Genomic DNA, 26,977 nt, shown 5'->3' on the forward strand with positions numbered 1-26,977 from the left:
CCTGCATGTATGTCTGTGTGAGGATATCATATTCCCTAGAACTGGAGTTACAGACAGTTGTGAGCTGCCATGTGGGTAGGCAATTGAACCCAGGTTCAATTCTAGAAAGAGTAGTCAATGCTCTTAACTGCTGAGCCATCTCCCTAGCCCGGGAACAAAATGTCATTAAGTATTACAGTTACTTTATAATCTATGTACACACATTTTAAACTCTGATATCTTAAGTGTTGACTAAATATTGTGTTTAAAATGTTTATAAGAAAAAAGTCTCACCTTTTTCATTCATTTTTTTTTTTTTGACAGAGTTTCTCTGTGTTGTAATAGCCCCAGTTGTCCTGAAATTTGCCTTGTAGACCAGGTGGCCTTGAACTCTCAGAGACCCACCTGCCTCTGCCTCCCAGATTCTTGGACTAAATGTGTGTGCCACCACTCCCTGGCAAGAAATTGGAATTTCAATATTTGTACTTTTAAAGCTGTATTTTGCTGGGCAGTGGTGGTGCACACCTTTAGTCCCAGCACTTGGAGGCAGGCGGATCTGAGTTTGAGGCCAGCCTGGTCTACAGAGTGAGTTCCAGGACAGCAGGGCTACATAGAGAAACCCTGTCTCTAAAAACAAACAAACAAACAAAAAAACATTAAAAAATGTATCTTTCTGAGACCAATTTTTCTGCTAAGCCACCTGTTATTTATATTTTTTGATCTATATCTACAGATAACATGCATTTAAGAGATTTTTCAAAGAGAAGTTATAGTTTAGAGCTGTTTTAGAAAACTCTTCCCCAATTGCATCTTCCTTTTTATTTAATGTCAGAAAAAGCAACAAAACAGTACAACAGAAAACAATTAAGAGTTAGGCAGAGAGACGGCTGTGCAGTTAAAGGCACTTGTTGCTCTTCACCCGCACTCAGCTCTCAGTGCCCACGTGGCAGCTCACAACCATCCCCTAACTCTGGTTTCAGGAGATCCAGTTCCCTCCTCTGAACTCCGTGGGCACCAGGCATGCACAGGGTTTACATATATGTAAGGTCAAACACTAACATCCATAAGATAAAATAAAAATAAATAAAGAACCACATTTATAATCACGAAAATACTTTCTTCAGAACATATAAACAAAAGGTATAGTTATAATTGCTCGAGCAATTTAGGGGAAAGCTACACAGTTGTCACCATTCGTCAGCATGTGTAACAAATACCTCATGTCTTGAATAAGAGAGACCCTGAGTGTTGGTAACATAACTCCTGAGTCAGATTTTCTTCTTTCTGGTCCAAGGGCAACTATGTAGAAAAATATTAGCATAGTATTAGGAAAATAACAGTAAGAATTTATACTTTAATTTTTAAATTCTTTCAAGACAGATCTTTCTGCTGTAACCCTGGCTGGCCTTGAACTCACAGAGACCCACCTGCCTCTGCCTCCCAAGTGTTGGGATTGAAAGGGTGTACCACCATGCTTGGCGTATTCATACACTTTTAAAATAAATTTTTAAAAATTTCTGAGATTGCTGAGTGGTGGTGGTATAGGACAATCTCTGTGAGTTTAAGGCCAGTCTGGTCTACAGAGTGAGTTCCAGGACATCCAACGCTACGTACAGAGAAACCCTGTCTCAAAAAACCAAAAACAAAAAATTCTGAGATTACAATGTAAATATATCACTTCCCTCTATGCCCTCCCATATGCACCCTCCATTTCCCACACCTTTGCTCTCTTTCAGATTCATGGCCTCCTTTGTCATAGATATGTGTATGTATACATATTTCTAAATACATAAATACGACCTGCTCAGTCTGTATAATGTTACTTGTATGCATGTTTTTAGGGCTGACCATTTAGTATTAATACTTTTCTTAACACAGTAAACAGGTGTGTTCTTTCTAAACAAGCTGTGGCTATATTTGGAAATTTAAAACTAATATTTTTATGAAAGTACATCTAGCAAATAATGCAATTTGTGCAAATTCTGGTCACGAGGGTAAGCCATTTAGCTATTCATTCTCATAGTGTCGGATAACTACTCAAAGGCAATGTGGAGAAGTTAAGCTATTAAGAATGTGAGAGCCTTCATCTCTGGACTTATCAACTAGAAAACTATTTATGGCTTTTTTGAGACAATGTCTCACGTATCCAAGGCTGTCCTCTAACCCTGAATGCTAGGATTACATGTATGTGATACTATGCCTTGTTGATGTGATTCTGGGGATTGAACATGCTCAGCCCAGAAAACATTTAATGTTTAAACTTTGGAAGATTTCTTTTTCTTTTTTGTTGTTTTTTTGAGATAGCGTTTCTCTGTGTAACAGCTCTGGTGTGGGGCGTTTACCCAACCACCCCCACAGTTCCCCAGAGTTTTCTTGAGTGCGAGCAGCAGGAAATATTAGATAGAAGGATTTATTGCAGAGAATATCACGGAGATAAACAGATAGAAAATAAAGGATAACCTCGAGAGGGCCTGGAACCTTTTCCAACGGGCCCCGACTGTCTCTGCCCCAGGGTTTTTATAGAGACGCCAAGGGGTGGAGCAAAAGACCTCCTACCCCAGCACAGCCAAGTGCAGACCATCTCAGACACCTGCACTCATTGCCCGTGGCCCTAATCATCCTCTATGCGGACATGCTGGGTAAAGCCACGAGGAACCCGAGAACGGGCTCCCACAGGACCCCCTTTCTTAATATATAAAAAAAATAACTATTAATGGCTTACAGCAGTCTCCATAGCTGTTACACCTCCCAGTATGGGAGTAGAGGATGATAAGGATGGCATTTCTCGTTTGAATTAGGTCCAAGGTGTCTACAGCAGTCTTAGCTGCCTCAAGCCCTTTCTAAACCAAAAACTCTTAAGGTGACTACAAACTTAAAGAATCCCTTAGCTTCATCATTACCATTAACAGGTTAACACAAATATTGCTATCCATAGTCACAATTCTCCCAATCTTACAACACAAAGCAAACTCTTAACGGAACCATTTGAATTAGCATATATGGTGCTAAATATAGTTAACAATTTTCTCCGTCTTACAACTTTAACTCAATCATTTGAATTTTCTTGCTAACAGAACATAGGAAAAACTTCAATGTATTCACAAACTTAAATATTTCCTTAACTCCACAAAACCAGGGTGCATTAATATCAATAGGTTTCTGCAAACATAATTCAACCTCATAACTCCTCCTTTTCTTTATAATTTTTTAAACAAAATCTCAAACCTAGTTAGAGGAACCCAAACTTATACAATTCCTACAAGCCCATATTGAAAAGCAATATTTTCAATCTAACCATGAACACTGCATCTTGATTCTAGGTAGAAATAGTAAATTTCTTCATTTAAACAGTTTCATTTTTAACCCAATTCCAGAAAACAGTTCCTAGGTCATTACTATAAGTAAACTCAAAATTGTCCCATATCAATGAAATCTCTATTGTTCATTTCATTTCTTAAGTCTTAAAATTCAAACGATAAATTCTGGTACTAGCCTTGCAAATATGAGAAATCCATAACCAAATTCTTTTTGTAATTTTATCTCATTTTAAGTTCAAAAAGTTCAAACAAGAAATAAATTCTAGTATCAGGCTTTCACTTCCAAATATGAAGAGATGTTTTTCAACCAAAACTTTTTGCAGTTAACAATTTTTGTTCAAACAAGCGTCTCTGGACTTATTCTCAAGCCAGACCTTTTTAGGTACAGTAGTATTCTAAACCGCACCGTTTTTGATGTTAGCTCAGGTTTTTCTGTGTTGCGCTGATTTTCCACGGATCTCAGCTTCGGATGCCTTGTGCTGGTTCTGGCGTCCGCCATTCTTAGCTTCTTAGCGGCTTCTGGAACTTTTGAAAACTGCTCAGACTGCCTGCTTTGCAGTCTTCTAGGACACTAACTTCTAGATCTCAGGTTTTTTCATCATATACATTAAGCATAGACTCACACTTAACATTTACACTTTTTTACAAACTCACATATAACTTTTTTTGCAAAGCATTTAGACTCACATTCAACATTTTACAAACTCACATATAACGTATTAACATCTACTTATTTATACTCCTTAAGGAAACTATAGAACTACTTTAGCAAATATATTTCTTATTACTTCTTATATACTTCTTATCTTATTTCTTATTTAAACTTACATTTACAACTAACATCTTTACTTCTTACAAGCTTATTACTACATGTCTTAAGACTACCTTAGATACTTCTTGCAAGCTTATATATATTCTTAAAGGATCTATAGATCTATTTTACAAACTTATATAGGGCTACCATTAGCATATACTTAACTTAGCAAACACCTAAAGATTTCTTAACACAGATCTAACAAGACAGAATTTTTACAAACTCACATATCTTATTTTCATCTTTTTCTATTTCTTATTCTTTATTATTACTATCTCTATTAGAAAGATTCTCTTAACTAGACAGAAAGTACGTACATCATTTCTAAAGTGTAGAGTTAATAGTCAGCTTTGTTATAAAGCACTGGGATTTAGTGAGTGTTGTTGTTATAGAATTGTGATAGTTGTTGCTAGGGGACTGTAACCTTCCCAGGATGACGCCACACTCCATAGTTGCCAGTTCTCTCAGCCGTTCCAGACTGGCAGAGATGCACTGTCAGCGGTAGACGGTTTTTAACTAGAGGCTGTCCCTTCACCCAAATTCATAATAGTTCCCCTAAGTGCTTCAATTCAGACAAACGTTTCTATTACAGCAGTACTCTTGGTTTGCTCTACCGAAAAACTTCACTTCATGCTGAAGGTGAAATTACTGTATTTAGCTGCTGTAAAGCTCTTCGCCAAATACTGCATAGCTATTAGGTGATATAAAGTATTTTTCTAAAGGAGCTAGTAAAGCCACAAGTGGCACAGCTCTGAACTGTATTTAGTATTTTCACTTCATTAGCTTTAACTCCTGATATTATTAGCAGCTGTGATATTTAGCATTGATTTCTTATAAGGAACTTTCAGGTGAAGCAACTCTTTTGTAAGACAGCTAGATTTTCTGAAGTTTGTTTCCCATCTATAAAGCAGTCATTTCATTTTGAATGCCTGTTTCTTATTCCCTTAATTAGATTTGCAAAGGAATTACTCATTGCAGGCAGTTTGTTCAAAAGGCAAAGAACTTTTTAAATTTCAACATAAGTTTCTTCATATCTAAGACAACGTTCAGTGTAGAAACTGCTTTCTCTTGTTTTAAGGATTTTAAAGTGGCTTGTTTGCTCTTAAAGGTAGCTTTTTGTCTTCCAACTACTGTAAAAACTTTGCACAGCTATTAGGGTAAATAAGGCATTTTACCAATGGAGTCCCAAACCGCGAAGCACCTAGTTCCGTATCCTTTCAATTTTTCATTGGAACTGACACTTAAACTCTTAGATGATTTTCCTCATTTTTCTTTTAAAAGCTGTGTTTTAAATTTACCATGAACGTATTTTCGAGCTGACAAAAAGTGTTTCAGGGCAATGTTGCCATCTTTAGCGGAAAAACTACCTTTCCCAGAATGCATTTCCCTTATATCAGTCCATAATAGTATCAGTCCCTTAAATCAGTCCTTTATATCATCATTTCCCTTATATCAGTCATTTCCCATAGTTCTTTTTGGGTCTGAGAGTCAACTGGTTCTTTTACCAGACTTGCTTACAAATTCTTGCCCGGGAGGTTTGAACAAAGTTTTTTGCTTTTACAATGGGAGATTTGAACAAGCATTTTACATCTTCAGCTATGGCACATTGGGAGGTTTCTGGTCTCTCAGCTGGCTTCAACAGGTGTCTCTCCGTCATTTGACACGGCCCCCAAATCAGAACCGCACCTGCCTCATTAGCGCACACTGAGGCTGGCATTTCTGATAGCAACTTTCCTCGGGGCTTCTGTTTGTCTTAGCCAGTCAGTGAAAAACATTTACAACAGTTTTTCCATAGCTCCTTCGGAGAGATTTTCTCCCACTGACTTTATTCTCATTTTGCTTGTTCCTTCCCCCCCAGATGCAGAGCTTCAGCTATCTGTTTGTGGCTCTGTTCCTCTGCTAGCTGCCTTTGGAGGTAGGGGCTTTTTTCCTCCCCAAATCTGCCTCAAATTCTAGCAGCTTTTTCAGGTCATATATTTTCTGGGGAGGATTATGTCCCTTCTGTTTCTTCGGAGTCTTTTTCCCAGAGAGTTCCCAGTTTGGTCTCAGTTTATCCCCTCTACCCCAGAAACAGTTTCTGACACTACAGTGGCGGCTTTCCCTGCTCCTGAAGGTAGGGGCTTTTTGTCCATTTGTTTTCGGGTCTGTGTGGTTTGCATACAGACTGAGAATCTAACAAGGGAGGTTTTTGCCATTTCTAAACTCCCATTAGGACAGGTGTTTTGTCTCATCAGGCCTTTACCTGGCCCAGTCCCCCAGTGGGTTGTGTTTGCTTGTCTGGTTGCTCAAGGACAGAGCTTATGCCAGAGGCAATCACCCCTTAGGGCTACACTCCCTCATCTCAGGGAGTCAGTTGAAACAAAGCTTTTCTCAAAGAGGTGCTTTCTCTGACAGAAAAGAAAGCTTTACTCCTGGATAGTTCTGTTCTGCCCTGGCTGGGCTCTTTCCCCAGACAGCGTTCTGACTCAGCAGCACAACTGCTTCAGACACAGTTCAGCTTTACTGTTTTCCCAGAAAGGTCCTTTCTCTGATAGGAAAGCTTTTTTTAGATTTCTTTTTGCAGCTGTGGACCTATCAACCTGGGACTTGTAGGAAAGTGGACAACTGTGCTGTTCCCACCGGCTTTAGTTTTGTTTGTTCATTAGCAATCTTCCCCTGGGTCCTGCACCTTCCTGCCTCAGCTCTGTGCTCCAGGAAGTTTGCAACTGCAGGAACCCTAGTATCCCCGAAATGCATTCCAACTCAGACACCGGCCAGTCACCTCTGGGTTTTTGGTCAGAAGCAAGGATACAAGGCTAACAGTTTACATTGCTTCAGGGGATCTTTGCATTAGGACGATTAGGAGCACCTTTTCAAAGATGCTTACTCAGAAACAAAACCCTTGATGCCTCAGCTCGGTTGTAACTAACAAAAAGCTTGGCTTTTTTGCTTTTCTCAGGTAAAGTTTCCTGCCCTTTTGGGCTCTCTGTAGCTCTTTACCCACATTCTCCCAAGCGTTTCCCTCAGGGTACTCTGACCCACTGTCTTTTACTAGCTTGAAGAGACAGAGCTTAGAAGAGAGGTTTTTAGGAACTTGTCCTTGCCTCCTGCATTGCAGGGAGGATTTTTAAAGCTCGAAAGACAACTTAGAGAGGTTTTGCTGTCTTAAGAGGTTTGCTGTTTTCCCTTAGAGCTAATCACAGGTGGTCCCCATACTAATATCTTCAGGTGATTCTAATTTTTGACCTTCTGAGAAAGTTAAAGGCTTTAGTTTTTAAGAGCTTTTGAGAAAGATGGCTTTTTAGAGAGTTTTTTTTCCCCAGGAGAAAGACCAACTTTTCCCAAAACTTCCCAACTTTAAACTTTTTGGCTTTTTACACCCCCATTTTTGCCTCAGGGAGAAATCACTTTCTCCTGCTGCTTGGACTTAGCATTTCAACTGTCCCCAGGACAAAAGCTTCCAGAGGAAAGTTTTTCTTCCCCATAAGCTCAAAGAAGAGCTTTTTTACTACCCGTAAAGCCCAAAGAAAGATTTTTTTCCCAGTTTGCGTTCATAGCCCCCAAAGTTAGAAAATTGTAGAGTTTTTCCGTCTAGTTGCCTTACTTATTTTTTCCTACACAATCTTACACTTCTAAGTTTTTCCTACACTATATTACTACCCTATGCCTTATACTTATTTTTCACAGATAGAAATTGAGAAAGGGATAGAAGATAGAAAATTTTGACAGAAGAGAATTTCGCTGCAGCATCGGACATCCTTCCAGTCCGCTTTCCTTTTCTCTCGAGGATAAAACCCCTGCCTCTCAATATATATAAAAAATATATATTTTTCATAACACCGGCATGCCTTATCCACTGGCAGGGCTGACTCAGCACTTTCGCAAAAAACTCTGTAATAAAACTATTATTTTCCTTTATCTTTAGTCCCTATTATTTTGTCTTTAGTCCCTGTTCATTTGTCTTTAGTCCCTTTTTTTTCTTTAGTCCCTTTTTTTTCTTTTTTCTTTAGTCCCTGTTCAGGCGCCATTCTGTGGGGCGTTTACCCAACCACCCCCACAGTTCCCCAGAGTTTTCTTGAGTGCGAGCAGCAGGAAATATTAGATAGAAGGATTTATTGCAGAGAATATCACGGAGATAAACAGATAGAAAATAAAGGATAGCCTCGAGAGGGCCTGGAACCTATTCCAACGGGCCCCGACCGTCTCTGCCCCAGGGTTTTTATAGAGACGCCAAGGGGTGGAGCAAAAGACCTCCTACCCCAGCACAGCCAAGTGCAGACCATCTCAGACACCTGCACTCAGGCCCGTGGTCTAATCATCCTCTATGCAGACCTGCTGGGTAAAGCCACGAGGAACCCGAGAACGGGCTCCCACACTCTGGCTGTCCTGGAATTTGCTTCGTAGACCAGGCCTGCCTTTGCCTCCTGAGGGTTAGGTTTAAAAGCGTGTGCCACCATGCCCAGCTTTTTTTTTTTTTTTTTTTTTTTTAAATTTAATATAACTGTTCTGGCTCTTTAGGCTGGTAAATTCCTCCTTCAAAGTTCAGAATTCTAACTACAATATAGATATCATGCAAAGTGAGTATTTAAATTGAGTTTATAAGGTATATGAGTGTTTTTTTTTCTTTCCTTCTTTCTTTTTAATTTTGAGATAGGGCATCACTCTATATCCTTGGCTGTCCTGGAACTCACTATGTAGTTCAGGCTGGCTCAACTCACATAGCTCTATTTCCCTTGGCCATTCAAATGTTAAGATTAAAAGTGTGCATCATCGTGTTTGGTGAGTAATTTTCTTATAACTTAAATGCTTAAATGCTACATTTACTTCACTTTATTAAAACCTTTAAAAATTAGATTGATTATAAATGAGAGTGTTTTGCCTTCATGTATATATGTACACCATGTGCATGTTTGGCATGTGTTTGGTCCATGGAGGTCAGAAGAGGGTATCAACTCCCCAGGAACTGGAGATAAGGATGGTTGTGAACCATCATGTGGTTTCTGGAAATCAAACCCAGGTCTGTGGTGATATTTTGTTTGTGCTCTAACAAATTAATCTTTCCTGGAGATCAGAGTGTGGAAGTCTGAGGATTTGGCAGAGGTAAGAAGTCTCTAGTGGCTGGCTCCTTTATTTTTCTGATCTTTCAGCATTTACCTCAATATCTGACTCCAGGTTTTTATTATTAAGACCAATGAGAATTCGCGCTATACAGGTCCTCTAGAAGAGCAACAAGTGTTCCTAACTGTTGAGCTCTCTCTCCAGTTCCACAGCTAACATTTATGGAAGAAGGACAGTGACTTACGGAGCATCACGCACACAGCCACTGGCCATGACGTGGTAACAGATGTTCAGTCTCACTTCTGATGATATAGGATGGATTTTTTTTCCCCCTGAGACAGGGTTTCTCTGTGTAGTTTAGGAGCCTGTCCTGGATCTCACTCTGTAGACCAGGCTGGCCTTGAACTCACAGAGATCTGCCTGGCTCTGCCTCCCAAGTGCTGGGATTAAAGGCGTGCGCCACCACCGCCCAGCCTTGATGGAATTTTGTACCCTTTCTTCATTTCCATTTTCTCTTCTGTAAACGGAAACTAAACTGAAGCACCACATTTAGCAAATACACGGATGGAACTTAAAATGTGGATTTTGCTTTATATTATAGCTAAATTTTTCTCATGTTTTAGATCCACTGACATTGAGAAGTGAGGATACAATACTGGAACAGATGCCTGTCTCCTGCCCATGACACCAAGGAAGAGTCAGTGAAAATTTTAGTGTAGATCTTTATGTTTTTGGTGCTTGGTGAAATAGCTGGGCTCCTATCTAGCAGGTGTAAATGACAAGGAGGCTCCAGAGGGTGGTTAGGCCAGTCTATCCATGCAAGGCGGGGTGAACAGGCAGATTAGGGAGGACATTTTCTTCTTTTCTTTTCCCCTGAGTCAGAGTCTCTCTACATAGACCTGGCTATCTTAGAACTCATGATGTAGACCAGGCTGTCCTTGAATTCACAGAGATCCACCTGCCTCTTCCTTCTAAATGCTGGAATTAAAGGGGTGTGCCACAACATCTGGTTTAAGGAAGGTAGTTTTCAAACTGGTACTTTAAAGACTAATCTCTTTGATACTCAGGGAAGTAATGCACATTGAGGAAATTTCAGGGAATATGATAGATTTATCTTCCTATTGAGACCATCCTAGCTTAAGTGTGTTATTAAAGTGAATTAATCTTTGGGGGTAGAAAGTCAAATGGCTCAGAGAATGACTGATGATTCCACATGACAACATAAAATATAGCCACAAAATAGTAAGAGAAACGGTATAGTGGCACACACCTGTATTCCCAGCATTTGGAAGGTGGAGGCAGAAGGATCAATTCAAAGTCATCTTTGGCAACAAGAAATTCTGTTTCAACAAACAAACAAAACTAAACAAAACAACCTCAAAACAAAATGCTGAGAAGTGGGAGGTTATGAAGCAGAAGGAAAGAGTTGAAACTATAATCAGCAAGTTGGCTAGAGGGAACCAACAGAGGACCCAGAGAGCTAACTCGATCTCATAACAAAAAGGCGGTCTGGGGGTACAGCTTGGTGACAGAGTGCTTGTATACTATGTGTGAGGCCTGGGTACAACCCTAGCACCAAAACAAATAAATTAAGCAATAATGATAAAGCCTTTAATAAAGCAGCAGCTTCCACAATGGGTGTCCTATAGGTATAGGGACTGTTAATTTGGACAGGAAATGTGCCCCCCAAAATTGTGTTTATGGCTTAGCCCTCAATACAGTGTTCACATGTGGCATGACATCTGGAAGGTGCTGAATCGTCTGGACTCTAGCCTAATCAGTGATCAGTTCACTGATGGACTTACAGCCTGACGGCACTGGGAGATGGCAGAAACCAGAAGGTGCGGCCAATGACCTGGTCAAGCAGGACATTGAGAGCATGCCCTTGAAGCGTATACTTGGTCCTAGCTCCACCTCTGTTCCCTGGCAGCCCTGAAGTGGGCAATGTTACTCTGCCATGTATTTTTAAGTCTAAAACTTACTTTTTAATGCTTCTTTACCACCTTTCTCCCCATTACTGTCTGTTTATCACTAGACTGGAAGCAGCTTAATGGTTGAACGTGTGTTTCTGAACCCTGTGGGGGATTTACTAGACTTCCATGCTTGGACGAGTGACTAACTTCTCTATGTTCTATATTCTTATCCATAAACTAGAGAGACTTAAGAGTGGCTATCTTGTTTAAATGATCTAATGTTTGGATTAGTGCTCTGTATAAAGTTAGCTCTCAAGATACAGTTTTAATTCTGTCTGTCTGAAATCTTTCTTAAATATCCTCTCAGCCACAGGCTCAGTGTTTGACAGTGTTTAACCTTTCTATTATTATTCCCTTTTTTGAGACATTCTCACAATATAGCTGTGACTAACTTTGTATTCAGAGATCCATCTGCCTCTGCCTCTGAGGTGTGTACCACCATGCCTGGCCTTCAATACACAAAGGGTCTGAAGAAACTAATGTATAGTGTATGCTCTGTAAATGCTAAGGAAATGTGCAATGGAGGGTCAGATACTTGAACCTTAAGTGTCAGTTTAGAATTTTATTTAAGGGAGAGATTTAGTAAAGAATACTACACCTTTCAATTAGTAAATGGATTGATACTATGATGATATGGGAGAAATAAATTAATCAAATTAGAGGTTATTCAAAGGCTAGCTGTTGGGTAAACTAAGAGTAATAGCCTGTCAGAGCAGAGAGTGAGCAAGACTCAAAACCAATATTAAGTATTTAAGTAAAATGTTTCAATTATCACCTTCCTTTAATTTTGTTTTTTTGAGGGGGTAATGAAAATCAAAACCAAGGTCTCATACATGTTATGCCTGTACCGTATCAAAATAATGTGATGAAAGGATGAAAAAAAAAAAAGCTGGGCGGTGGTGGCACATGCCTTAAATCCCAGCACTTGGAGGCAGAGGCAGGCAGATCTCTGTGAGTTCCAGGCTAGCCTGGTCTACAGAGCGAGTTCCAGGACAGCCAGGACTACAACAGATAAACCCTGTCTTGGAAAACACACCAAAAAAATGTATGTGCATCCATATTCATATTCTATTGGGATGAAACTGAACCTTTCACATGCTAAGGATGTGTTCTATTGCTGAGCTACATCCCAGCCATACTATTACAAAATAAAATAAAATGGACTACATTTATTATATATATGTATGTGTGTTTACACATGTGCCATGGTATATCTATGGAGGTCAAGCGGCCAACTTGTGGGAGTCAGGCTGAATTCAGTTTATCAGACTTTGGTGGCAAGCATCTTAACCTGCTGAGCCATTTCATCAACCCTACCCTCATTTTAACGTAATTTAGCCCAGGCCAGCCCCCAACTAACTACGTAGCCAAGATGAACTTGAACTCCTGCTTCCACCTCCACAGTGCCGAGATTGCCCGGTTTACAGGTGTGCACCACTAAGCCGTGTCAGTGTGGTGCTGGGGTTCAAATCCAGAGCCTTGAACACACTAGGCAAGCTCTACCAACTGAGCTACACCTCTAGCCCACAAAATATTTTTAAGTCTTCACAGGCTAAATCACCAGAAGTATTAGAGCAATGTTCATAAACTTCACCCTTCTATTGAAACAATAAACACAGACTTCAAAAGCTATTCGGCTTAGGGCTGGTGAGATGGCTCAGCTTTATGAGTGTGTACTGCTCTTGCAGAGGACCCCAAATTTGGTCCCTTCACTCATGTTGGGCAGCCCACAACTACCTGTAGCTATATCTTTAAGAGACTCAATGCCCTCTTTGCCCTCCAAAGACATTTACACACATACAATCATATAATTAAAAAAATATATATATTTTAAAGTTATGCTGGGCAAGTGCTGGTGCCTGCCTTTAATCCCAGCACTTGGGAAGGCAGAGGTTATCAGGTAGGTCTATGTAGATCTGAAGCCAACCAGATACATAGGTAGTTACAGGCCAGCCAGAGTCACATAGTGAGACTTTGTCTAAAAAAAAAAAAGTTACATGGCTCTTATTAATCTTACTGAGATCACTAAAACACTGTTTGTTCTTACATCATTAGCCCTTCATCAATTTGGCAGTACAGCAGAGATGTAACTGCATAGACCTTTGATGCACTTTCATTTATCTTTCACTTTAGAATTTGCTGATTCTACCATCAACTGGAAGTCACTGAAGATATTTAGGACTCTGATTTCTAATTGAACCACTCAACATTTGGCCAGTGAAAACCACAAAAGCTGTGAGTTTTGCCCAGCAGCAGCTGATTCTAACCTCTGAACATTCTCACGCGCCTTTTTGAGCATAAGAGTTGAATGCATCTATCTCATCTCAATTGAATTTGGCTTTCCAACATTTCACCCCATGAACAGCTACTTCCTAGGAATTTATTCTCTTTTGAGACAGGGCCTTAATACATACCCCAGGGATGCCCTCGAACTCTCAACCCTCCTGCTCCCACACCTTAAGTGTGGGTATTACCACTATGCTCAGCCCTACTTCCTTTTCTAACCAGGGTAAAACCCACTTACTGGCCTTCTAGTTATGGTCAAGTGAAATTTAGATAAGCTACCTCGCTTATATAGCTTTTCATCCTTAATGGCTACAATTTCTGTTAGATACATAGACCAATGTACTTTTACTTTCTATATAGCAAAAAGGGAAGAAGAGATGGACATGAGGGATCTAAATTGGTATAAATATAGTTATAGGAAGGGCCATCAGGACACTGACAAGTCTTTGAGAGGAGGTCCAAGCAATGCAGTATCAAATCCATATTCCTAGTTGTCTTATAAAATACATTTAAAGTGAGTTTTTTTTTTTTATTATGAGTAAACTCTGTAGGGTAGTGCTTCCTTGGGTACAGACAGTGAAGGAAAAAGAATCGGGGATGAACCCAAGGGTGTTCCTTTATTTTCCTTCTTTCATTTTATTTATTTTCAGTATTGAGGATTGAACTCAGTGTCTTACATTTGCTAGGTAAGCACCCTTCCACTGAGCCACATCCTCAACCTGCAATGTTTTATTTCTTAGGTTGGTGGTGAGCTTATTCATTTTTTTAAATCACACACACACACACACACACACACACACACTTCTATGGTCTTTAGGTGGAGGTCAAAAGATAATTTTGTGGCATCGATTCTCTCCTATCATATGAATTCTGGGGGGGGCTGGAGAGATGGCTCAGTGGCTAAGAGCTCTGGCTGCTTTTCCAGAGGTCCTGAGTTCAATTACCGGCAACCATATGGTGGCTCACAACCATCTGTAATGAGATCTGGTGCCCTCTTCTGGCCTGCAGGGATACATGCAGGCAGAACGCTGTATACATAATAAATGAACAAATCTTTTAAAAAAAAAAAAAAAAACATATGAATTCTGGGGATCAAACCTAGGTTTTCAGGGTTGGCAGAGAAACCTTTACTCACGGAGCCGTATCATTGACTCTAACTTAGGGGTTCAAAAAATTTTTTTACAGCTGGGTGTGGTGGTGCATGCCTTTAATCCCAGCATTCTGGAGGCAGAGGGATCTCTGCAAGGTCAAAGCCAGCCTAGTCTACATGTTGAGTTCCAGGCCAGCCAGAGCTACACAGTGAGATCATGTCTCAAAAACAAAAAAACAAACAAACAAAAAAAAAACCAAACTTTTATTTTTGATTTTTTAAAAGAATTTATAATTTAAAAAATGGTTCCTAAATGGCTAATTCACTATAAAATCTTTCCCTACCCCCTTTCAGTTTTTTTTTTTTTTTTTTTGGATAAGTTCTTACCATGTGGCTCAGACTGGCTCAAATGACCCTCCTACCCCAGCATGAGTACTGAGATTACAGCCAATTGCCACCATACCCAGCCAAAACACTTTATTTCTATTAACTTTCTACTGTTAATTCTATGTTTTATGAAGTAGATGGTTATCTTACACAAAGAAAATCAATCTCTGTGCTGTGGATATGACTCAATGGCTGATGCCTTGGGTTTGATCATCAGCACTGCCAAGAAAACACAAATTCTTTGTGAAAAAAATAATGAAATAGTTGTATTATTTGACCTAAGGAATATATAATTCTTATATATCTTATATAATTCTGATTAGCAGAAGAATTATGATATCAATACCATGAGATATCTTCTATAAATTGAAGAATCTGATTCCTAAGCTGAGTGTGGTGATACATGCCTGTAGTCTCAGCTACATGTGGAACTAAGGTGGAATCTATACAAAGTTTGAGGCCAACTTGAGCATTGCAGTAAGACCCCATCTCAAAATGAAGGAAACAAGCTAAGCAAAAGAATCTGACTCTTGGGGCTGGAGAGATGGCTCAGGGGTTAGGAGCACTGGCTGCTCTTCCAGAGGACCCAGGCTCAATTCCCAGCAGCCACACAGCAGCTCACAACTGTCAGTGACTCCCATTTCAGGAGATCTGATACCTTTACACCAATGCACATGAGATAAAAAGTTAAATAAATTATATAAAAAGAATATGACCCTTAAATAGTCTTGGAGATAAATATGTAATTTTTCCTGAAAATTTATTTATGAATACAAGGTCCAGGACTTGATCCTGACATTATAAAAAAAGGAGGGATAGTGAGATAGAGTAGTGGATGAAGGCACATGCCACCAAACCAAGCAGCCAGAGTTAAATTTCCAGTTCCCACAAAGTGGAAGAAGAGAACTGACTCCTGCAAGTTGTCATTTGACCTTCACATACACATGTCCACATAGAAAAATAACTAAATAAAATGTAACAGAAGATATTAAGATTATTGCCAGGTGGTGATGACACATGCCTTTAATCCTAGCACTCGGGAGGAAGAGGCTGGTGGATCTCTGAATTCAAGGCCAGCCTGGTCTACAGGACAGCCAAGACTCTACAGAGAGACCCTGTCTCAAAAAAAAAAAAGATATTAGTGATGGTCACACAACTTTTCTATAATAATAATAACAACAACAGTGTATACCATACAATACTGGGAGAATAGACCCGTATAGTCCTTCACAATTAATTGGTTTTGTTCTTCTATATAAACATGATCACTTTGGATAGCTACTATCATTTTCTCTACCTTATAATAAGAAAGCAGAAGATCTGAAAGGTCAAGTGAGTTTCGTAGATTCATATCCTGTAATATTGCTCCTTTTGTTTTATCCTGACAACATGGGTAAATTTTGGATAGAGACGAACCCATCTAAAATGATTCTTCTCATTGTCTCATACTGCCAACTCTATCAAACCAATCTATCTCAAGCTAGGTATGGTGATCGATGCCTATAATCCTAGCACTTGGGAGATGAAGACAGGAAGACCAAGAGTACAAGGTTAGCCCAGCATACATGAGACTTGAAGCAATCTATCTTACCCCGACACCTTCTTACCTGGTGAATCTGTGAGATGCTCTTGTTTCTCTTCTCTATCCTGAAACTGAATTAGATGTGACCACAAGGCAGACTTCCCCTGAAAGCACGGACATACAAAATGCTCACTTTAAAGAAACAATTCATCAAAAAATAATTTCTCATCAAGACCTTCACTGAAACCCCTCTCGGATATCCCCATTGCCCCAAGTAACAGATCCTGCGGCCATTGTTCCACAGGACCAGTCCCTTCACACATTCCAGCAGGTCAGAGATGGGGTAGATGTTAGGATGGGCCAATCTAAGGCCTGGAATGTGGGTCTGGGTGGTAGCTAAGCTGATCAGTCTGGGCCACTGGGACCATCCCCCTCAGGCAAGGGGCAGAGCCAGCTCTCCTAGGCCCATGCCACAGGAGCCAGCTCTCCCACACCTGTATGAAGGGTGGGCCCTCTCTCCCGAGTGTGGGGCCAGCTCTCCCAACACATGTGCAATTTTGTCCTTTCCTGTTTATCATGAAAGATCCTCAGACCACCTCCTGATCATAGATTGATTTTCTTTCTTTCCTTTTTTTTTTTTTTTTTTTTTTTTTGTTTGGAGATAGTCTCACTGTATAGGCTTGGCTGGTCTGGAACTCACTTTGCACACCAGCCTACCCCCACCTTTCTCTGCCTCCCAAGTGCTGAGATTATAGGCGCATGCCACTACATTTAACCCAGATTATGTTTCTTTTGCTGGAACTGAATGGCCTGTGATATGTATCTCATTATCTTGTGGGATCTTTTTCTTGTTACATTTCTCATTCATGTGTGGAAGTTCGAGGACAACTTTCAGGAGTGTGTTCTCCTTCTACTAGGTGGGTTCCAGAGATCCAAGTCAGATTGTCAGGCTTGGTGCTGAGCAATCTTGCCAGCCTCAACCTTGCCTCCTTTTTTTTTGGTTTTTTGAGACAAGGTTTCTCTGTGTAACCCTGGCTGGCCTGGAGCCAGCTCTGTAGACCAGGCTGCTTGCCGCTGCCTCCCGAGTGCTGGGATTAAAGGTGTGCGCCACCACCACCTGTCCTTTTTTCCTTTTTTTTTTTTTTTTTATGACAAGGTCTGATTATGCAGACCAGGCTGGCCTCAAACTCACAGAAATCCACCTGCTTCTGCTTCCTGAGTGCTGGGATTAAAGGTGTGTGCCACCTTGAACAGTCCCTTGATGTGAGTAAGTCCCTTAATCAGCCATGCCACCAGCACCTCTTGAGTTAGTTACCTGCTTGACCTGTAAGCCATGGCTCCATATCCTCTCCAGCAGGTCACAGAGGCTGGCGATCAAAGTATTCTCTTCCAAGCCAGTGATGTTTGCTTCTCCGTGGCCCAGTTCCACTGCTTCATGTCCCATCTTCTCTACCAGCATGCGTTTTGTCTAAAAACATTATGAATGGTCATAAATTACCACAGCAGTGAAACTCAAAACCAAGTAATCAATTACTAGCTTAGGAGATCCAGCTTCCTTTCATTACGATTCTAATTACAGATTTTCAGTCACCATGGAGAAAATATCTTAATCTGGTGATCAGCTGGTTGGAGTAATACCTTCAGTATGTTACTATTATGCCAGAGAAATGTTAGGACACCAATGAAACAATAAAATAACGTTTTTAAGTCATCATAAGGTTGAAAAAACACACATATAATTTCAATTATTAACTTCTGTAATAGTAGAATTATCCTAGAACTTCTGGAATTGCCTTGAATCTAGAAAATGCACTTTCTGACACTAGAACCTCATCCTGTCACTACAAGTTGACCTTTACTGACTCTAGCATCTTGACAAACTAAAGCTTTCTGCACTTAAGCCAAAACCACAACAGAAATAAGCAGCTCTGCTGTGTGTGCCCTGTGGCTGCTGCTGAAGCCCAACAATGACAGAGACCTATTGGGCCTTCATGAAAAACTCTCCCCTTCTGATGCCAATGGGGATTGAGAGCCCAATATGGCCAGCTCTGGCAAGCATTAATGTAAGCCTAGGAACTGTAGCCATGTGGTTGGATTCTCCAGAAGGTAATGTATGGTAGCTGCTTTTTCAGGTATGTTTGAAAACGTGTCACCCAGACACCTTGGAGATTAAGGATAACCCTGAAGGTCACTGACCTCCATTTGTTAACAGTAGCATGCCAGCTAAGCCTTTTCATTTTCACAATCCTCTTCAAGCTGGTGTAGTACCTACTTTTCAGGAGTGGCTCTGTGCAACATTTATTGGCCTCCTGAAATTCATTTAGCCCCTCTTTGAAGATACCTTAAAATTTGTGAGCCTGAATGTAGACATTATAAGACCATTATTTATGCTCCTTGTGAGCTGCCTGTTTTTTCTTTATAGTTCTTAGTTGTTCTTTTGCAGAGCTGCCTGATTAAGTCGTGCTGGGATCAAGAAAAATGGGCCTTGGTGGTTCGTGTTCCTGGAGTTGTATCCATGCCAGTGGATGTCCACATGCTCCAGAAGAGAATTTGACATTGCTGCTGCCATTGTTGCTGTTATAGCAGTGGCGGCCACCGCTGCTACTGTTTCTGGGATTAACATTTCATAATTGGTTACTATAGCTAGCACAGTGGAGACCCTGGCAGCAAAAATAGCTACCACAGTTAGTTAATCTTTCATTCTACTGGGCATGATAAATTTAATTCAATAGTTATATACATTTCGATTGGCTTTGAAAATTATAAATTTATAAAGTCAAGTTCCATTTGCTTTTGGGATACCATCTTACTCCAATTTGCAGTAAGGCTCGTTAAGGAAGGGAATGGCTCAGTTGCCTTTAGCCTACTGGCTATGGGTGGGATAGGACCTCTGTTGGTCTTTTCTGTGTCGAACACACAGATTGCAAGCCCAGCGCCACTTTGAGATCTTTGGCAACAGTTAACTCTGCAGCTCACACACGACTGAGCCTGTATGATAATGAGTATTCAGAGATGGGTAATGCCTGGGGAGCGCTCACCAACCTAAGACAGAGTGCCTGTGTGGCCTGGGCAGGCGTCTCCATGATGGGTAAGGTGACCTGCTGACATCCCATGCAACCTAAGTCAGAAGCTCATTTTTTAGTAAAAGGGGGACCTATAGGGCACTGGCCCCTGTTTTGGGTAACTGTTGCCTTGCTTGCTGATCTTGACCTTGATATCCTCCCTATGCTAATTCCCTGCCGGGTTCCACCCTCCTAAATGCTTAAGGGAAGTTCCTTGTCTGTGTATCCTGCATAATGGGCGTTAACAGCTTAGATGCAAGATTGTAAACATCGGTAGTGAACTTCTGCCCTCCAGGGTTCTCCCATTGTGCTGTAAGCCTGTATTTAAGACCTCTTCCCTCCTTCAATAAAAAGCATTTGGCATTAAATTAAAAAAAAGTAAAAAAAAAGAAAAAGAAATAAGCAGCTCTAGTTTCTTTCTTCCTTCCTTCCTTCTTTCCTTCCTTTCTTTTTCTTTTTTCTTGAGAACTTCCTAGTTTGTGAGTGAACTAGGATTCTCCCCTTTTCCCCCTTTTTTCTCTTCTTTGCTCACAAGAATGTATCAGATACTGAAAACCAGTTTCAGGTAAATTAATTCACATCAACCTTAGCTACTCTTGCACATGTGAGAAAGCATACAGCTCCTCTAGGTAGTACCTTGTCTAATTACCTGTATACACTGATATTGAAAACAGTGCTTTTATTGAATATGCTCACAAGTTACTTTAAAAAGCTGAGGTTTTTCATTTATATGGCTACCTCATATAAAGGCAGTTCTGTGAGAGAAGAATTATATTTAATATTCACTGACCTATAACATAGTTAAGATATTTTCTCTTAAGGACATGTGGTAATGTGTATGGACACAGGCAAGGCTTTATACAGGTATATATGTTGCTTTTCACGTAAGAGAGTAACATTCTTTATATAACTTATGAGTGGCTTAACATCATGCTGAGGAGGAAAACAATAGCTAAGGGCTGGGGAGATGGTTTGTGAGTAAAAGTGCTTGTCATACAAGCCTGACCACCAGAGTTCAGATCCTGGGAACCCATGTGAAAACTGGATAAGGTGGCACACACCTCCAATCTCAATGCTACTACTGTAAGGTTTGGGATGAAGCTCATGGGACTGCTATTTCAAACAGCTGTAGTAATGGCAACAAACAAGAAAGACCCTGCCTCAAAATGAGTTGGATGGTAAGAACTGATTTCCACATGTGTGCCTACACACACACACACACAACTCCATATACCGTACAATAGTTAAAAAGATGAGAAAAACCAAGCAAGGCTCCCATGTCATTGATACTGTGGGCCATGGAGACTTCATGGAGATTCATGATTTCAGTCAAGAGCATATCAGGTCTATGTTACAAAAAAGTTTCTTTTGAAGCCTGGATAGGTGGCTCAGTGGTTAAGAGCAATGGATGTTCTTGCAGAGGACCTGGGTTTGATTCCCAGCACCCACATGGTAGCTCACAACCATCTGTAACGCCAGTCCCAGAGGATCTGATGACCTCTTTTGGCCTTCATGGGCACTGTCTACATGTAGCACACAGACATACATACAGGCAAAACACTCATACTCATAAAAAAATAAAATAGTAAACTTTCTTTTCAGAGAAGCTGCAGGCACAAATGAGGTCGACTGATCTCATCTTAGATAAATATGAATGCACACTGTCTGGCAGCAGTATACGTACCTTCATTCTGCATTCTTTTAGTAAGCCTTCTACAAATTTCCAGTTGGTTTGTGCAATCACAGCAGGTGAGAGATCTGACAGTTTTGGTTGCCTCATGTTTTTTCCTAAGCTTCGTGCCTCTTGCATATATTTCTAAAAATTAGGAGTATTTTAAATGTGTAAACATCATATATTTCTTTTCTACTTAAAACTTACATGAACAAATACAACAAGCAAGATGTAAAAAAGGCCTTAAGTGTGTGAATACAACAGCAATTAAGATTTTGGTGCTTTTGATAGAAGACAGAAGACATGTGTACTCTTCCTGAAACCAGTTAACTCTTGTGAAAAGGAGAGTGACAGAAACATTATTAAGTTGAAATTCACACAATACCAGGAGTGTCATTGAGTTTAGTCTTTTTAATGGGACCACCAAAATTATGATTAGTTAGGATCTCAAGTTAAGAAAAAAAAAAAAACCATTTAGGTGTCTAGTTTAGTCTAAGGTTCCACAGAAAAGGTTGCTGGCCTCCTCTGTTCCACTCCTCTCAACACAGACTTCAAATCCCTCAATCATCCGGGCACTGTTCTCCAGCCAAATCCTTGGCTCTAATTAACTTTCGATAGTACCAGAATTGTGTTGTAACTAATTTTTATGACCTCAATGATATCAGCGAATGTCTAATGATGCTGCAATCACTGCATGATGCATGCTATATAGTTCACAGAAAAGGCTGAAAAGCATTATGTGCTCCAAACATGGGGGCTGGGGATGAGGTGAGTGGGAAGATTCTACTGAGATGTTTGCATAAAACCTTCCCTTGACTTGTTCTATGATCCCTAGTTTTATGCCCAGAATCCTCTGTTGACTTTGGAGTAACACACACACACACACACACACACACACACACACACACACACACACAAAAAAAAAAAAAAAAAAACATTCCAATGTTCTTGAACTTGTTTAGTCAATTTCCATAAAAGCCAAAAACAGGGAAGAGGTTATAGCTCAGTTGGTAGAGAGCTTGCTCGCTCATCATGCATAAGACTTGTGATCAATCCTGAGCACAACATAAACCATGTTTGGTGGTGCATACAAAACCCTGGTTTGATCCCCAGCACCATATAAAAACTGGGTGTGGTGGAGATGGAGAGATGGCTCAGTGGTGCTGAGTGTGTATGATTTTGCAGAGGACTTAAGTTCACTTTACAGCACCCACATCAGGTAGCTCAGTTAACTCCAGCTCTAGGAGTATGTGATGTCTCTGGCCTCCATAGGCACCAGCACTCAAGTACACACAGCCCCACACACATGAACATAATTTAAAAATAAAAGTAAAAGCCAGGTGTGGTGGTGTACATCTTTAATCCCAGCACTAGGGAGGCCAAGATAGCCTGACTTCTGTAAGTTGGAGGCCAGCCTGGTATATAACAGGGAGCTTCAAGACAGTCAAGTATATATAGCGAGGCCCTGCCTCATAAAACCACCACCACATGTTAAATAATGTTAAATTATTAAAAAAACAAACTGGGTATAGCGGTGCATGTCTTTTTTGTTGTTGTTCTTGTTTTGTTTTTCAAGACAGGGTTTCTCTGTGTAGCTTTGGAGCCTGTCTTGGAACTCGATCTGGAGACCATGCTGGCTTCCAACTCAACAGAGATCTGCCTGCCTCTGCCTTCCAAGTGCTGGGATTAGAGGTGCGTCACTGCCACCCAGCTGAGTGGGAAAGGAGGATCAGATGTTCAAGATCATCCTTAAACACATGCCAGCCTAGGGCAGGCTAGGATACATGAGACCCTGTCTCAAAAACAAAAGTAAACAGAGGTGATTGTTTTTCAGAGGACCTTAGTTTGGTTCCTAGCATCCACTTCAGGAAGTTCACAACCATCTGTGACTCCAGCTACAAGAGATTCAGTGCCTTCTGAGGGCTCTGTACTTCTGTAGCTCATGCTCGCACGCACCCCCCCCCCCCCGCCCCCCCCCGCCCCAATGACTCAGGATTTGAATGTCAGTCTTACTGCTAACAGCATAGAATTACTTGTGTGAGCACACTCCAGCACAAGCAGGCAGAAGAAGCAGAGAAACAAGAAGAAACACAAGAAGAAGCAGAGAGCAAAACATGCTACATGCACTCATGTGTGGGCTATTCAAGAAACACCAAAGACAAAATTCAGGAACATCTTGTGAAGCACTTTCAAGGCAAAGGACATACCAGGCAGCACTCAGAGAAGGACTTTTTAGGAAGCCGTGCAGGAGGAGTTGGGCCCTGATCCCACTCCCAGAATGCCATGGAGTTCTGACAGACCAAAAGTCCCCCGGAAGGCTAAGATGATGGCGATGTTTCAATGACAGAAAAGTAGAAAAAGGGGAAAAAAAAAAGGAAAACAGAAGCAAAACCTGCATGCACATGATAAGACCACAGCAAGGGGGGATAGTGAAGGCAAGGCAACAAACAAGAAAGGCTTCAGTTTGGAAGGATGCTTTCTGTCCTATTTCTACACACTTGAGCTTATAAAACAGCAAAATTTTTGTTTGCATTTTTCTTTTGATCACAAGAAACAAAATATAATTATTTAAACATAATTTGAATTTTATTTTCAATGAATACAAATAAAGCATATAGATCTTAATCTAAAAACAGCTCTGACACTTCTAAAACATGGTGTCAGTAAGCCAAAGAATATGTTAATATATCTTTACTTACTAAGCTTAAATTATATTTGAAACTTAGATATATGTGTATCTCAATGTTTCTCCCTTCAGGAGACCTACTGACCAAAAATTTACCCTAAATAAAGCTTCTATTAGATTTACTACACAGAAATAAAGCCCTATTTTAGATGAACAAAAGGACAAAACTGGAAAATGTTTTCTGCTACACTTCAGTATAAAAATAATATTTTAAAATAAGTTGAACTGTTTTTAAAAGAACTTGAGAGATCATGAATATTGACAGTCCCTGGGTGAGTTCTGTGATCTCCGCATTGGACCACATACCTCCCGTAAGTCGTTGTCTAGTCCAATGTGTTCAGAATGCTGGCGGAGCCGTTCTTTCCGGCGCTGTGCCGTGGCACTTCGACTCACCCAGCGACTGGAAGATAAATATACCCAAGACAACATAGATTAAAAAACTAACCAAATTTATTTTCTTAAAAACAGAAAGAATGGGCTGGGCAGTGGAGCCTCATGCTTGTAATCCAAGCGCAGATCTGCAGACCAAGCCAGCCTGGTCTGCAGAGTGAGTTCCAGGACAGCCAGGACTATATACAGAAATCCTGTCTCAAAAAAACAAAACCAAAACCAAACAAAAAACAAAAACACCAGCCTCCTCCAAAACAACTACAAAAAAACCAAAGCAACAACAACAACCACCCAGAAAGAATGAACCATTCCACACAAAAGGCTGGCAAGAGCCATTTTCTTCTTCCCTTGTTTTTAGTTTGGACAGTCTTGCTGCACGTTAGTCTGGCCTTAAAATCACGATTCTCCTGTCTTCTGTGCCACCATACTCAATTCTTTCAATCAATTCTTTTCAAAATACGTTTAAAGTTATAATTTTAGATACCATTTAATTTACCCATCCAAAGCACTCAATCTAATGGGTTTTGGATATTCACAACTATCACTACAATTAGTACTTTTTAAAAACTGAGATTAGGGACTGGAGAGAGCCCTTGCTGCTCTGACAGAGAACTGAGTTTGGTTTCAGCACCCACATTGGGTGGCTTACAACCACTTGTAACTAGCTTTCAAGGATCTGATGCCCTCTTTCAGCCTCCATGGGTATCCACAGTCACTTGGCATATACTCATACAGACATAGATGGACACAAACATTTTTTTAAAACTAAAAAATTGAGATTTTAAAAGGGGGGTGCTAAATGTTAGATATACATACACATAGTAAACATAATAACAAGACAGATTTTTTTTTTTTTTTTTTTTTAAAAAAAGACATGGTCTGTGTAGCTCTGGCTGTCCTGGAACTCACTATGTAGACAAGGCTAGTCTTGAATTCAGAGATTCTCCTGCCTCTGTCTCTCCAATGCTGAGATTAAAAGTATGCACCATCACACCCAGCATCAAATCAGATCTTAACTCAAGTTGATCCTTGATTATATCAGATGTATGCAAGTCTCCCTGATGTGTTCCAAGTAAATATTATACGTAAATATCTTTAGCAAAAAGAATATTCTCAAAGTCCATAATTTATAACAAATTAATTGTAGTGTCCCAAAAGAAAAAAAATTTTAATTTTCCACTTAAAAATATTAATTTTTTTATTATTTATATATGTGTCTGTGTGTAGGTATGTGCCTGTGAGTGTGGGTGCCCATGCATGGCCTAAGATCCTCTGGAGCTGGAGTTACAGGTGGTTATGAGCCAAACTGGGTCCTCTGCAAGAGCAATATATGCTCTTGAACACTAAACCATCTCTCCAGGCTTGACTGTCAACTTTTTAAAGGGTATCTTTCTAAACTTAAGGCTCTTTTGTATCAGTGAGCTAGGATATGATTACTCTGGACTCTAAAATTGTATGATAGTATTTCTATGAAATGGTGGACTATATTATAAGATGTTTTATGAAAAACTTTAAAAAATTTATTTCATGTGTATCTGTGTTTTGCCTGCATGTATGTCTGTGTGAGGGTATTGGATCCTCTGGAATTGGAGTTACAGACAGCTGGGAGCTGCCATGTGGATGCTGGGAATTAAATCCGAGTCCTCTGGAAGAGCAGCCAGTGCTCTTAATGGCTGAGCCATCTGTCTAGTCCCGACCTCAGAACTCTGAAACATTTCCATCTAATGTGCTAATGCCCACCTCCTGGTACATTAGCTCTTCCACACTACCTCTTCTGCTGTTTTCCCTTCAGTTCTGGCCTAAGGGCCAAGGAAAATCATACAAAGTACTCCAAAAGCAATGTCCTTTCCTCTATAATGATTCTCTCCCTTCCAACCTTGCTCAACAGATCCCCAAATCCTGGGAATACTGTCCTTGATTCCTTGGTCTCATGCCATACTAAGACCTGCCATCCTTTATGACATGAATATCTCCATATGCCCTTTATCAACTGTCTTATTCTCAACAAAGACTTTTTTTCAATTCACCCTGAAGTGCTACCACTCAACTGATGGAAATACAATACAAAATGTAATTTCTACAGCTTATTCTTATAAAAACTACATGGCATAAATAGCTCACAATAAATAGAACTTAACAGAGAGAATGTATAAAGACCCAAGTGTAGACCTTTAGCACAGAGGTCTTGAAAATGGTCCTGTGGGAGAAGGAACTTGTCTCCAAGCCTGATGACCTGATCAAGTGAGAAGGCTAACTCCCAAATGTTGTCTTCTGGTCTCTGCACGTACACCATGGCATGTGTGTATTCCCCCCAATAAATGTAGTTTAAAAAGGAAAAACAGTACTGTCAAAAATAGTTAATACAAATTTCACAGGGACTGAAAAAAATCAGGTTTAATCTGAGCATGGAGGCACATGTCTGCACTCCTACCTCCTGGAAGACGGAGACAAGGGACAGTGCATTGTAGGCCACCCTAAGCTACTTGGTAAGACTTGGTCTCAATAAACCCCAAACTAAACTAACCAACCAACAAAAAATCTGAAACCCTCTTCCCAAAACAAATTAGGGTTAATAGGCAGGGTGGTGCCCAGAAGCCTACTGGCAGCACGTGACCCCACACTCTCCTCCCCCAGTAATTTTCTTAATGCTCATTTCCCTGTTTTGGAAAGAAAATTAAATAGGATATTTTTTTGCCCCACCGAGCATATTTATATTTTTTTCATAGTCTTAGTGTTTCTTTTTCAGGTGTGTGTGTGTGTGT

General features: G+C 40.3%; 1 protein-coding gene across 4 annotated transcripts in view; it reads right to left on the bottom strand.

The window, feature by feature from the left end:
- The window catches only part of Dennd5b (DENN domain containing 5B), a 148,386-nt gene that overhangs the window by 31,278 nt on the left and 90,131 nt on the right, over positions 1–26,977 (bottom strand). For all 4 annotated transcript variants that reach the window (XM_052721943.1, XM_052721942.1, XM_052721945.1 and 1 more), the window contains 5 exons: positions 24,132–24,225; positions 21,152–21,283; positions 17,721–17,873; positions 16,491–16,569; positions 1,197–1,278 (listed from right to left, as the gene is read on the bottom strand). In XM_052721943.1, the coding sequence (XP_052577903.1) occupies positions 1,197–1,278; positions 16,491–16,569; positions 17,721–17,873; positions 21,152–21,283; positions 24,132–24,225 (540 nt within the window). The remainder of the gene's footprint in view (positions 1–1,196; positions 1,279–16,490; positions 16,570–17,720; positions 17,874–21,151; positions 21,284–24,131; positions 24,226–26,977) is intronic.

Source organism: Peromyscus californicus, unplaced genomic scaffold, assembly GCF_007827085.1.
Source record: "Peromyscus californicus insignis strain IS unplaced genomic scaffold, ASM782708v3 Scaffold_6__1_contigs__length_162567912, whole genome shotgun sequence".
NCBI classification, from domain to species: Eukaryota; Metazoa; Chordata; class Mammalia; order Rodentia; family Cricetidae; genus Peromyscus; species Peromyscus californicus.